Here is a 13,587-nt window from a genome sequence, read left to right as displayed (position 1 = left end):
CTCGAAATAGTTGTTATGCTGCACAGCCTGCCTTTAAAAACGATGTTGTAAATCATTTTAAAAATAACTATTAAATGAATGTAAATCAATGTTTTGCAGTTTGAGGAGTTATTTACCATCATTGAAACATAATGGGGATGTAACTAAGCACACAAGTACTGTACTTCAATACAGTTTGAGGCACCTTTAATTTGAGGATTTCTATTTTATGCTAATGTATATCTCTGTTCTACTAGATCTAATTAGGCATTGTAAAATAAGATATTCCTTTATTAGTCCTACAAAGGGGACATTTCGATATTACAGTAGCAAAATGGATAGTAAACAAAAAAATCTTGTATAGAAAAATATGAACAATTTTAAACACAGGGAAGTATAAAATGATATACTATATACAATAAATGTTTAAATTTACGCTAAGGCACAGAGGAAAAATATTACTATTGCTATTGCACATTGTGATTGTACTTTTACGCCAGCTTGCTTTGCAGATTTCAATTTTTACATACAAAGCTTCTCCACCAACTACAACATTAAAATGCGCATATCTTAAATCAAATCAAATCAAGCTTTATTTATATGGCGCTTTTCATACAGAAAAGTATCGCAAAGTGCCTCACAGAGATGTACAGAAAAAGAGAAACATCAAATAAAATCAGGAGAAGGAGGTTAAAAGGACCCAACCCTCCCACAGTCATGCACAGAGACATACACAAATGTATATACGTTCATTTACACATTCACATAAACACACACAGCAATGCAGACACACAGACACACACACTCACACCTACACCAACACTAGCTGTCACTACAGAGACATAGCTTAATGCAAATTTGCTGCATAAAAATAGCTTGAACTTGAATAATACCTTATGACTGTGCTTTTACTTTGAAATATAGGTTTCCTGCCATTTTAAACCGCGCTGGATATTTTTCCAGTTGTTTGTGCATTTTATTAATTCATTATTGTAATAAAATAAATGTATCTAAAAGCTTGATATGACTCAAAAAAAAAATCTACATTTGATTTCAATGTGAAGTCAGTGATTCGTCGCTGGAGGGCGGCAACACAAAAACACACCGGATGTAGGACGCCATAACAAGAAGAAGAAGAAGAAGAGGAGAAACGTAGTGCTTCTCATTTTAGACAATATCGACAGTGTTTCATAAAGTATGCGATAAGAAGTAAGTGATAACCATTACAGAACCTGAAATAAAATATGTATAACAGGTACTACATAACCTAAATGTTAGGTATAGGTTATAGGTGTCCGCTTGTTGTGAAAACGCGCCTTTTCATGCTAGCTAGTTGCTGGCTAATAATGAGTAACTAACGGCCATGCTTTCACTGTTGTTTTTATTACAAATCGTATCTGCTGAATGGATTTCTATGTGTTAACTTCATGCGAACAGGTAACCTGAGGTTTTCTGGGTAATGATGGCTACTCAGAGAGTTCTCCCTCAAAGCAAAGAGTCTCTGCTGCAAAACTACAACAAAAGACTGAAAGATGATATCAGGTCCATCCTGGACAACTTCACAGAGATTATCAAAACAGCAAAGGTACATAAATGCAGAGCCCCCTCTCCTAATGTCTCCGTTCCTCTCGCTACAACTTTCTTTGCACTTATACACGTGTTTAATTTCCATCACACAAATATAACAGCATAATTACTTCTAACTGGTATCAGCATCACTCCCATTTACAGTCCTTTACTCTCTCTTAACGTTGTTCCTCTTTGCCGTCCAAACATCCAGTATATGTGATAGAAAAAAATACACTCAACTTTTGGATCAACCTGAAAACCAGTCCCATAGACACCCTCCACACCAAAGCCCACCCAACCCAAGATCTGAGCCCAGAAAAGAGTCCCCTTTGTCAGTTGGTACTGAGGCTAACTGCTCGGACACAGTTTCACCAGCCTCCCATCAACACTGCTCTCCAATCACCAATCAGAGTAAAGCAAATGATATCAGGATGTAAAGAAACCTGTCTTGACCATTGGGAGGAAACAACTAAAAGCCAAAGTAGACTGGAATGTTATCTTGCCCTTCAAAGATATAATGCATTAGCAGAATATCTCTGTACTCTCAGAGATGGAAAGCAGAGACAGATCCTGACCAAGTACAGGCTCAGTGACCACAGACTGACAGGAAGAAACAGGAAGACACAAAAAAACATGGCAACCAAAAGAAAACAGAACATGTGGTCACTGTTCGACAGGCGAGGTTGAGACAGAGATGCACCTTCTCCTACAATGTACGAAATTGAATGACGTAAATGTTAATTTATCAAGCTCAGCGCCGTTTTCCCAGAGTTCAAAGAGCTGAATGATCTCTTAAAATTAAATATACTCCTCGGAGAAGGAGATGGGGCACATTTAGATGCCCAGTATATATTAACATGCCACAACCTGAGGGACAGTGAGTGATCGAAACACACACACGGTGTGAGTGATAATGTACATAATGTATAAAACCTGTCTGCATATTGGGACTTATTGTATTGTAGTTTGATGCTTTGCTTAGGCAATATTGTTTTTCGCTAAAACTTTCATGCCAATAAACCTTGTTTGGTGTGAAATTTGACATTCTCGCACTGTTTCCTTTCTACAGATAGAGGATGAGACACAGGTTGCCCGGGCAACCCAAGCAGAGCAGGACCATTATGAGATGCACGTCAGAGCAGCCAACATTGTAAGTATAGAACACAGTTGTTTAGATGCAACATAGCAACATATATACTCAGTTGTTGTTGATTTTGACTATGCATTCCTTTCAGTATTTTATTTAGTAATGAGAAGGAAAGATGAGAGAGGGGCACAGGTCAGTCAGGTAAATCTTATCTGCTAAACTGTTAGGACATTTTTTTTTTTTTTTAAATAAATCACATTTAAAGTGATCAAGAGTAATTCACTTGAAGCTGTAAGAAAAAAAATGTTTTATTCACCACTGTAAGACAGTATTACATGTAACTCTTGTATCTACTTGTTCTAACCCTTCATGTATGTTTATACTGCGAGAAATTTTCAAACCTAGGCTATAGGATTTAAATAGTTGGTGGGGTGGCTGTGGTTCAGAGGTAGATTGACGGTTTGATTCCCAGCTCCTTATATATATATATATATATATATATATATATATATATATATATATATATATATATATATATATATATATATATATATATATATATATATTAGAGATAAAGTGAAATGCATCACAACCCTGGGATCGATACTGTTAGGTTGTGAGTGAGCAGCTGATACTTTGGAAACGTCTTCAGTCCAGAAAAAAAACAAAATCATTCAATTCTAAACCCATTGCCCCTCTTCTGTGTTGTTGTATCAGGTAAGAGCGGGCGAGTCCCTAATGAAGCTGGTGTCTGATCTGAAGCAGTTCCTGATTCTTAACGACTTTCCCTCTGTGAATGACGCCATCAGCCTCCAGAACCAGCAGCTCCGCTCGCTGCAGGAGGAGTGTGACAAGAAACTCACTACGCTTCGTGACGAGATCGCCATCGACCTGTATGAGCTAGAGGAAGAATATTACTCCTCCAGGTACAAGTAGGCTCCTACTTGCCTCCATCCCACCGCCCTTCTCTTGTCCCATGCCCAGCACCATGTACTGTCTCACCTTTATCATTCACTGCTGAGCCCAAGGAAGGGTTTAGTTTTGCCAGCATCTAAACCTTTTGGGGTTGAACTTATGTCGTCATCATATCCAAACAGTACCACTCATCAACACAGATCATTCCTGAGGGTCGGTATGATGAGATCTTCTCACTAAGTGACTTTGTTATTGATTAGTAAGTGCCTTGACTGTTTTCTGCTCAATGACGTGTGTCATAATGGGTCAAATTCGAGAGAACTTCAGCATTAAAGGAGGATAGAACTGAATATTAGCTGTGTTAATGTAGCCAGCTCTTGAGCTAACGCAGTTCAACATGTATTTGTGAGCATTCTGTGCAGTTTATTGATGCAGTTTGAAAGCCACGGAGCATTTCTGGTGACAAACATCCGTGTCGATTTGCAGCTGGGTTTATTTTTTCTGGTGTCCCGATCTGCAGCGTAGAGAGGTTTTTACAAAAATCATCGGTAAGCCACATGGGAGAGATGCATTGTTTTGTGGAATGCAATAATGGGGCCTTTGCTCTTAGTTCATTCACTAGTAACAGATTTTGAATTAAAGTAATGACCAGAGGTCGTTAAAATCCACAAATTAGTTTTTTTTTTAATTTGTGGGTTCAATTGTGATGTTGAAAGGTTTCTGGCTACTGCTAAACAAAGCTTTGAAGGGAACCCCATTAAAATAATTACAGAATACATTTCTGTCATAAGGATTTTATAGATGCATCATTTATGTTTTATTCCAGATTATTTATATGTAATATTTAAATCATAAATGGAATAGAAGATTTTAAGAATGGACTGAATGAATGTCCGGTATAGACTGTAAAATTAGACTGTTTGCTGTAAGTTATTGGAGGTTAAATCTCAAGTAGACGTTTTTTCCCCCTGCTTAAGCAATTAGGTAATTATTTTTAATTGATTCCGTCCTTAATATCCCAAGTGACTCAAGCTGTAACCATGCGGGCGGTGTCAATCACACATGTACTTGTGCACCAGCTGTTTCAGTCGACCCAGAAGGATTAAGAAATAAAGTAGAGACAAAACACTGTAGTAGTTTGTCTTGTTTTCTGTGAGAAAGTACTAAGAAGTGTCTCTTAGCCCTGTTGGGAGCCTTCCTTCCTCGCTGCACTTGCTCTGCTTTCTCCTCCATCAGAAACTAATCACATTTTTGCTGAACTTAAAGTCAACATTTGTTGAGCCACACCTCTAACTGAAGTTTCGTAATCACTGTTTATGTGTTGATCCAGTTTCCAGTGCTTCTGCATAACCTCCATGCTTCTACCGCATGTATGCCTTTTATGTGCTCCTCCATGTGGATGAATGTGCTTATTCTGACCTGCCGCTCTCGTCTGCTCCTCTCTTTCTGTACTGCGCTGATTCTTTGCCTCCTACTGGTTTCCGCTCTGCAAAGCTACAATCAGTGGGACAGCAGTGATCTGCCACTGTGCGAGGCCTACCGCCGACGAGACAGTTGGGCCTCCCCGGGCAGCAGCTGCAGCTCTACCCAGTGCGACCGAGAAGACGCTGAGGGTCCTCTTTCTCAGGAGACAAACCCCCAACACCACCTCAACGGACACGGGGCGTCCTCTATAGAGAAACCATGAGGAGAAAAGGGGACTCTGATGAACGCTTAGTTTGTTAGTTTGGCAAATTTAGTTTACATTACACATTGTGAACTAGTGTCTGATTAGGTCTGCCACTGTAATGTGTCATGGACTATAACTGAAACTTTGCCATTGGCAATTTGTTTTGCATAAATGTGTACTATAGTTAAATAAAGAAACTGTGCTAAATAATAAATACTTGAAACTCATTAGAATCAGAATGATGGAAAACATATCAGAAGTAACATTCTCCTTTTATAATGAATTTGTAAATCTGCATAGGCTGACATACTGTATATACAACACTGAAGTAACAAAGGCTTTATGAATTTTTAGTGTAACTTTGTAGCATTTACATTACCAGTATACATATTTTTTTTTCTATTATTATGTTAGACTAAGCTAAGTAAAGATTTTAGTTACATTTATTTTGTACGGTTTTATTTCTGTTTTGGTTTTTTTAACTCCAAGCACTGGTCACATTAAAGAACAATTCAAATGTTGTAATTTTCTGTTTTTTTTTTTAATCTCTTGAAAGACCTAAAAACACAATTCTACAACTAAAATCTGACATTTAACAGTAAAGTAAACGCAAGTCTTTCCCAGCTCAGAGAATACCACTCAAGTTAACAATTCTAATGTTATCCCTGTATTCATTGATGTATTTCTTGTTTATCAGACAATCCTGAGCCATTTAAGCCACGTGATTTCTTCAATGATGTGGAATTATCCTTTAACATTACGTATCTCAGAGTAAATGTACTGTATAGAGAGAAACCACAAGAAGCCTTATACAATATTTACAAAGTAGTACAATAGTTTGGGAGTCATTTGATGAACAGTTGTTTGAGACAGCCAGTCTGCAAATTATCTTCATGGCTCAGCTGGAGGCTTCAATCTTTATAAAAGAAGTTATATCAATCAAATTGAGTAATTTATTCTGGGGGGACGACAGCAACATCGAGCTCCTCAATATCGCCGATTCATCTTCTTGAACTTCTCATAATGGTAGTCATCTGTAGCCTTTTCGTTGTTTGGACGTTTGCGGTAGTTTGGTGGTGTCGAGACTGCGGGGTAACAGAAGAAGGTATAAATCAGATTGAAGGTTTCAGGTGGGCAACTATTACACTATTTGTATAAACAATGTCACTTAATGCCAAAGATTTTATATTTACAAGTACAATTGTACATACTTCTGTTTCAGTGTACTTACACTGATTATAGCACTATTCTGCAGTCTAATGATAATGAGTTGCTATACTAGAAGAAACAGTGTGTGGCTGTGTACGGTCTCTTACCCTCTGGACCTGGTTTCTCAGTGTCTCCCACACGCAGCGGTCTTGCTTTGGGCTCTTCTCTGTGTCTGTGGTGCCTCTGCGGTGCGTTCACATCCTCATGATAGACTGAAAAAAAGACATTTACACATTTAACCATCCATTTACTTTTCAATACCTTCTGGTGTCTTATCACTATTGGAAACCCAACTTTTACAGATTGACGGCACTCACAGCGGTTGTGCTGGACATAGTTGACAGCAATGTTGGTTGGTACAAAGGATGTGCCGTTGTCTTTTTTCTTGTTCCTTTGTTCTGCCAGAAGCATGGCTTTTGCATCCTCTGTCTGGATAATGTTCTTTATCTTTGCACTGTGAACGACACCGCAGAAGCATGGTATCAGTAAGCTGTATACTTTCTGTCAGTTGGTCACTGCTAAGGCTTTAAAAAAAAAAAAAAAGACAACCCTGGCTACTCTAAAAAGAATAATCTAAAGGATCATTTCTGAGAATCTACTATACATACTCAATGCCAAGATCGACTTCAGGGATCCCACTCAGCATCTGATTGGACAACATCTCCTCTGTCTTCTTGGCAGAATTGACTCGGATGCTCTCAGGCAGCTCATACAGGTGGTCCTCTGCATTCTTCACCTTAACTTTCTGTTCCTCAGCTTCCACCAACCCTTTCTTCTTTTTCAGCTCTGTCTCAATATATTTCATCCTGTGAGGGTAGATTTATGAAAGAAATCAGGTTAAAAAATATTAGCAACCAGTCCATCTAATATGTCCTAAATGTTGGGGATTACAATCTTGTATTTTATGTAATTGTAGATGTGATATAACTATAGCAGAAAAATAACTCAAATTTCAAATTAAAATAACTGATCGTGCATGTTGGTCCTTCACATTTAGATATAGTAAGGTTGATATTGATGTCTAAAAAGTAGATATACTGGTGGTGATTGGGAATAACACGTTCACCTAACTAAAGTCTGACCAGCGTGTGTCCCCACAATACAAGTGCTGGATAGTCAGCACTTCCTGAATGCCAAATAGATTGATTGTGTATGTCACAAGTAATTAATAAAATAAAGCACACATACATGTCTGCATCCTCGTCTCTTCTGTTTGTTTCAGCAGAAAAGGAAGTGCCCAGGTTCAGGTCCGTCTCCTCTTCTGTCCTGCATATGGAACAGAGGTCTTGTTATTCAAATCATTGTCATATGTGATGACACATTTTTCATTTTGTAATGACATACTAGTGCATACACAATATGTTTGTTACTGTACACTGCGTCAAAGTGTTCAAAACATTCACATATTTACTTACATGTCCCTATTCCTGTCTTTGACTTTCTTCATGTCTACAACCCCTCCAGTCTTCAGTTTAAAAGGATCATTCTGTGAAAAGTGTTTATTTTAATAATGATATATTAAACAAATAGCCAGTTAAACACACACACACATGTTCTGGTTAATCCAAACAAATAAACATTCTAAGGTTACTTACCTCAATGTCAGCTTCTGGTGGCAGATTCTCCCCGGACAACAGTGCGGTCAGACTAAACAATTGAGACATGTGATTATTAATTTATACGTCACATGTTTCATTAGACTTCTGCCTATTGAAACGTGCTCATGATGTTAGAAACAGATCCACGTTACCTGACTCCGGTCTGTCGTTTCCGCAAACTCTGAAGCTCTTTAGCTTCTTCTAGTTTGGATCTAAACGACCAAGAAATAACGTTATACATTTATTACATTGCATTGTGAACTAAAAACAACACAACTAAAGCCAAATACACCAAATGCGTTAGTAAAAAATGGTAGCTATTGTATTTAACTTGCTTTTAAGTGATGGCGCAGTTGGCTACGTCTGCTAACATGACGCTAATCTGGTAGCTAGTTCTTGTTGTTCCTCTCGTAACGTTTAGAGTTTTATTACCTGACTTCTTGAGTTGTTTCATCCTCCTCCACATCTGACGAGTCCCTTCTCCGCCTGAAGTTTTTGCCACACGGCATTTTCTAATAAATTTGAATAATCTTAATGTATTTTATGCGCTGTCGCTAATTTGCGCGGAGCAGTTTCTGATAGCAGACTGCGGTTAGAGTTTAAGGGGCGAATTTAAGCGAACGTACAATAATATTGCGTCACTTCCGCAAATATAACAGGCAATTTCCGTTTTAAGGTAACAATATCATATTTATTTTATGTTTGTACTCATTCATGTCGCTTTTGAACTATTTTTTTTTATTAATTTGGGAGACTCATAATCTATTGGCCCATTTAACAGAATGTATGAATGTATGGTCCTATTTTTTAATGTGGAGTCGACCAACGAGGAAGTTGATAAAGTGATAAAATTGCTGGGTCTTTTGGAAAAATATCATATCAACCAGGTACAATTTTGAAATTTTATTTCACAGCAAAAAAATATTCATGCTGAACTTCAGACATGCTATAACTCTGTATGTAAATGATATAAAAACGAAAAAGCTTTAATACCATTGACGACTTTGCCAGATGATTTAACTTGCCTATTTATTGTTATAAACTGAAATTGTAATGTAGTGTATATTTATCTGCACGTAAAACTACTCCCTGTACTGTTTTGTAATGTTCTTATACTGTGTTGATAATAAAGTTTGTTAAAAAAAAAAAAAAAAAAAAGGTAACCATAACAAACATGGCGACTTACAGGCAGGTCGGCAGGTTGTTGGGTATTTCAGCGAGGCTTTCTCGTCCGTAAGTTCACCCGTCAGTTGTGACAGTTTTAATGTTTATACAAATGCATCGATGTCTCAACTACCGGAGCTCGACTGACGTTAACGTTAGCCGGCAGCTACTGTAGCTAAATGTGCAGAGTGACGCAGGAGGATTAACGTTATTCCTTGTCAGAGCAGCATGACGTAACGAACGTGTGTTTTATTGTTTTAAGTATTTAGTCAGTGTAGAACTGGGCTTCTACCCCACAAATATTGCATATCTAACAAGGCTAAATAAGTCCATTTTGCAATACTGTATAATATATACCCAGTTAGTAGTAGGCTATCATTGCTAAGTTTATAGATGATGATTCCTTCACTTTTGTAAAATGAATACAAAAACAATGTCACATCTGTTTTTTGGTATTGTGATATATCTAAGAAGTTTTGGAGGGATGTTGGATCTACTTTTTTGATGCCGCTAACTCTGTCTACTCCCTTACCCTTAAAGATGTTATTTGCAACTATGTTAGAAGATAATAGTCTTAACACCTGATGAACTTTGTTATCCTATACGCACAAGTCTTTATTCATAGACAAAAAATTGCAAATCTGTACCTAAATTTGCTCCTTTCCTGCTAGAACTGACCTCTCTGCTTAAATCTCTGATCTTGGTAAATAACAAAAAAAAGTAATACTATACTGAGTCATTATTTTTATTGTATTATTTGTTTTTCCCTGAAGCCCCTGTTTGAACTTATTTTTTTATATTAATTAAAATATTATTATATATTCTTATTCTTTGATTGATTTATTAGTTGTGTCACCAATGTGCTGTTTATTGTATTCCTTCTATTTTTGTACATTTAAATTGTTCAATTAAAAAAAGTATTTAGTCAGTTATTGGGGCTTTTGTGACATTGTCCATCAAAATTACTCTTTAACTAGTAACTTACTAACTTAGTAACTAACCACTGCGTCACACATACAGTATATATATCCTATATCTCCCATTGTCTATATCTTGATTTGTTTTATTTCCAGTGATAATGACATTCTGAATTTTGCCCGACGAAGGTGCTATAAAATAAAAGCTAATCAATACAATTAGTGTCAGACAAATGCTGACTAAATAACATAACATGGGCTGCATGAGTCATCGCAGGGCTTGTTTACTTATTGCCTGAACTATCTGGATTAATTCTGCTATGAAGGAATTACATTTGCACAAAAGGGTTTTAGTGGATTTGTTTTACTCAACTTTTACTTTTAATCTGTTACTGCCACATAGAAAATTGGGAAGGAGGTAATGAATCAGGATTACATGTGCAGGGAATATTCAGATTTTTTGGAGCGCTAATTTGTTAATGATCTTTTTTTTTTCTTGCTTTAGTACCAAACTTACCAAGTCATGCTGCAGCATCACCTTTGAATCTCTTTTGTGTCTTGTCAGCCTTGCAGTCAGTGGATATCAGAGCGCTGGATTACACTGGCCTTCACATAACACAGCAGTCCCAAACAGATGGCCTCAAAACCCCCATTGGATTGTTCCTGGTTTGTATGCCTGCAGCATCATTGTGGACATCATCATTTGAAAACACTATATAATGACTGATTATACTTACATTATTGTTTTTTGTGTTTTGTCTCTTTCAAGCAAGGACCATGTTTGTGCAGACACAGGACACACCAAATCCAAACAGCCTAAAGTTTATCCCTGGGCGTATCGTTCTTGAATCAGGGACTATGAATTTTGAAGGCCCTCGTGACGCGCATTGCTCACCCTTAGCCAGGTATCACTTATCACTTCTTAAATACAAGCTCACTGACAGGGAGTGATAGGTCAATTTCACAGCAGGCATGTTAAATGAGGCGTTGCAAAAACAACAGGTTTAATTTTGATGCTGGCTGTGTTCTACTGTTTCACAGTTAAACTTGTGTTTTATTTATTCACCTGCCGTACCAGTTGCATGAGAACCAAAGCAATGGTGGGACTCTCAAAATAATATAGCAATAAGACCTCTGTGTTCTCTGCAGGTTGTCCTTGAGTCTGCAGACAATGTCCTTTAAAGCCTATCTGTCCAAGCCAATGCGTATAAATGTGTGAAACAATCCATGATTAGCTTGTGTTACTGTGGTTGCTTGTTTGAGCTCTCACATCTAATTGAACTTTAAACGGATATGCCATATGTGCCATAATAAATCATATATTAGTTTATAAATATGATATTTATAATACAATTGTGTGCATATACACTGTCTATGTGTATGTACAGTTTTCTTTCTGTTTTTAAGCATAATATCTATTATTGGTTTGGTTTGTATAGCCTAATTTTTGAATATTTCAAACATTTTAAAATGTTTTAAGTGTCAAATTAAGTTTGTTATTTGTCCCAAATGTAAGAAAACCTCAGTAAACTTCTGTGTTGTCTACAGACAGCTGTTTAAGATTGAGGGAGTCAAGAGCGTCTTCCTGGGCCCAGACTTTATCACGATAACAAGGGTAAAACCAGATCAAGTTTATATGAACCTCACAGTGTAACACATTGTAACGTCATTGCTTGTAATAGCGTTTTTTTCCCCTTAATCTCCATTAAGCCTGATGAAAACATAGAGTGGAAAGTAATGAAGCCCGATGTATTTGCAACCATCATGGACTTTTTTACTTCTGGACTTCCTGTGGTCAACGAGGACAGCACACCTAGTGCAGATACAGGTACAGAATTCAACCAGCTGTGCATGCAAGACATTGAAATATACAAAACTCAGGGCAAACTGTTTGTGAATGCCAAGGATCTCCACTTGTCTTTTCAGCACCATCAGATGATGACGATGAAGTAGTTGCAATGATCAAAGAACTGCTGGATACTCGAATAAGGTATAGCTGCTTGTGAAGATGCACTCTGATACTGTATCGGCTTCTGTTCCCTGTTACCATGGCGTTCTGTCTGTTCTCCACACTAGTTGATGTTCTTCTCTCTCAGGCCAACAGTGCAGGAGGACGGAGGCGATATCGAGTATCGGGGTTTTGAGGATGGCATCGTTAAACTGAAGCTGCAGGGCTCCTGCACCAGTTGTCCCAGTTCCATTGTTACTTTGAAGAGTGGAATCCAAAACATGCTGCAGTTTTATGTCCCAGAGGTTGAATCGGTGGAAGAGGTTTGTTCTCCTGCCAGAGAATATGTTTTGAACATGCTGAATACACTTGAGAAAGACTTTAAAAACACATGGGTTTTATGTTGTCTATTTATAATTTATTTGTCATTATTTATGGTTGCCAGCTACAATTAGCACACATGCAGTTGTAGGGCAACTAAACCCTTCAGAAAAGCATCAGAGAAAATATGCAGAGGGCAAAATCTGTGATAATTGAATGTGTTTAATGAACTCATTTTTTTCCACAGGTGAAGGATGAGGAGGAGGAGGCTGCTCAAGTTTGACCTGCCCTAAAACATCCACATTCCTCCCTCCCCCTTGGCCTCCTCCTTTAATGCAAGCCATAGCATAGCTGTCATCATCATCATTCATCCAGAAGATATTTCTGATTTTGGTGGATTTTTTTTCTGGCAGTCATAGGAGCTGATGACTGATGACATTGGTACACCTTAAAATACATATTCTGTGTGTATATAAATAAAGTTTGTTAGAATGTTTCATGACTGTTGTGCCTCTCAATCTAACAATGTTTTGTGCTTAACAGAGTCGGTGCATATGTAAAAGATAACAGTCGCTAGATTTGTTGTCGTTTACATTTTGTCATTTTTCACATAGAAATGTTTTTGCCAAATGCAAAGAGCTGCATTTCTTGCCTGCCGTTATACATTTGCTATATGGAGCTGTTTTTTGCGGTAATTTTAAAGAGATTACTGAAACTATAATTATGCACCCTTATATTTTGAGTTTCGGGGGGTTAATGACACAGAGAGGCATTCATATTCTATGTTGACACACATTACATGATTTTTTAAAGATCTCATTGATATAGTTCTTTGATTTACTTTTAACTTATATCAAATGTTCTTTTTACTTTATTAAAACAAAGTGGATGTATTATTCCCCAGCAGTATTACATAGTTAGTAGTGCAAAGATGGCTTTGACCTACTATCTATACAATACTGTAGACTGTAGAGAATATGTTAAAGTTAATGAATAAAAGGTGAAGGGCTGTGATTTATCAAATACACAGTGTTTCTGGTGACTTGTCCAAACTGCGCCACCCGGTCTAGTCGCCTTATTATGTTCAATGTTCCTCAAACCAGTACTGTGTTTGGTGAAGGTGCTTTTAGATATTTAGCACCTTTATCTTAGAATAAACGACAGGATCATTTCATCCTGGAATCCCTCATTAGCATGGATCAGTTCAAAAG

At 37.4% G+C, this 13,587-nt stretch overlaps 3 protein-coding genes across 3 annotated transcripts; 2 read left to right on the top strand and 1 right to left on the bottom strand.

The window, feature by feature from the left end:
- Positions 1 to 1,100: 1,100 nt before the first annotated feature.
- On the top strand, positions 1,101 to 4,637 carry med22 (mediator complex subunit 22). The gene is made up of 4 exons (XM_083912066.1): positions 1,101 to 1,188; positions 1,417 to 1,564; positions 2,618 to 2,698; positions 3,353 to 4,637. Exons 2-4 carry the CDS (start codon positions 1,439 to 1,441, stop codon positions 3,569 to 3,571), a joined length of 426 nt encoding a protein of 141 aa, XP_083768192.1. The 5' UTR covers positions 1,101 to 1,188; positions 1,417 to 1,438; the 3' UTR covers positions 3,572 to 4,637.
- A 926-nt stretch (positions 4,638 to 5,563) lies between these two features.
- On the bottom strand, positions 5,564 to 8,625 carry cUnh9orf78 (chromosome Un C9orf78 homolog). The gene is made up of 9 exons (XM_083912063.1): positions 8,459 to 8,625; positions 8,179 to 8,238; positions 8,024 to 8,075; positions 7,844 to 7,914; positions 7,617 to 7,694; positions 7,037 to 7,234; positions 6,746 to 6,882; positions 6,536 to 6,640; positions 5,564 to 6,304 (listed from the first exon to the last, which is right to left on the bottom strand). The coding sequence occupies exons 1-9, from the start codon at positions 8,533 to 8,535 to the stop codon at positions 6,207 to 6,209; spliced, it is 876 nt and encodes a 291-aa protein (XP_083768189.1). The 5' UTR covers positions 8,536 to 8,625; the 3' UTR covers positions 5,564 to 6,206.
- Positions 8,626 to 9,195: 570 nt separating this feature from the next.
- nfu1 (NFU1 iron-sulfur cluster scaffold homolog) lies at positions 9,196 to 12,872 on the top strand. Its single transcript, XM_083912064.1, has 8 exons — positions 9,196 to 9,259; positions 10,673 to 10,773; positions 10,877 to 11,012; positions 11,656 to 11,722; positions 11,818 to 11,935; positions 12,034 to 12,097; positions 12,204 to 12,378; positions 12,624 to 12,872. Exons 1-8 carry the CDS (start codon positions 9,201 to 9,203, stop codon positions 12,657 to 12,659), a joined length of 756 nt encoding a protein of 251 aa, XP_083768190.1. The 5' UTR covers positions 9,196 to 9,200; the 3' UTR covers positions 12,660 to 12,872.
- Positions 12,873 to 13,587: the final 715 nt, after the last annotated feature.

This window comes from Echiichthys vipera (assembly GCF_963691815.1).
Source record: "Echiichthys vipera genome assembly, chromosome: 4".
NCBI lineage: Eukaryota > Metazoa > Chordata > Actinopteri > Perciformes > Trachinidae > Echiichthys > Echiichthys vipera.
Note: the sequence above shows the minus strand (reverse complement) of the source record. Positions and strands in the feature narration are given on the sequence as shown.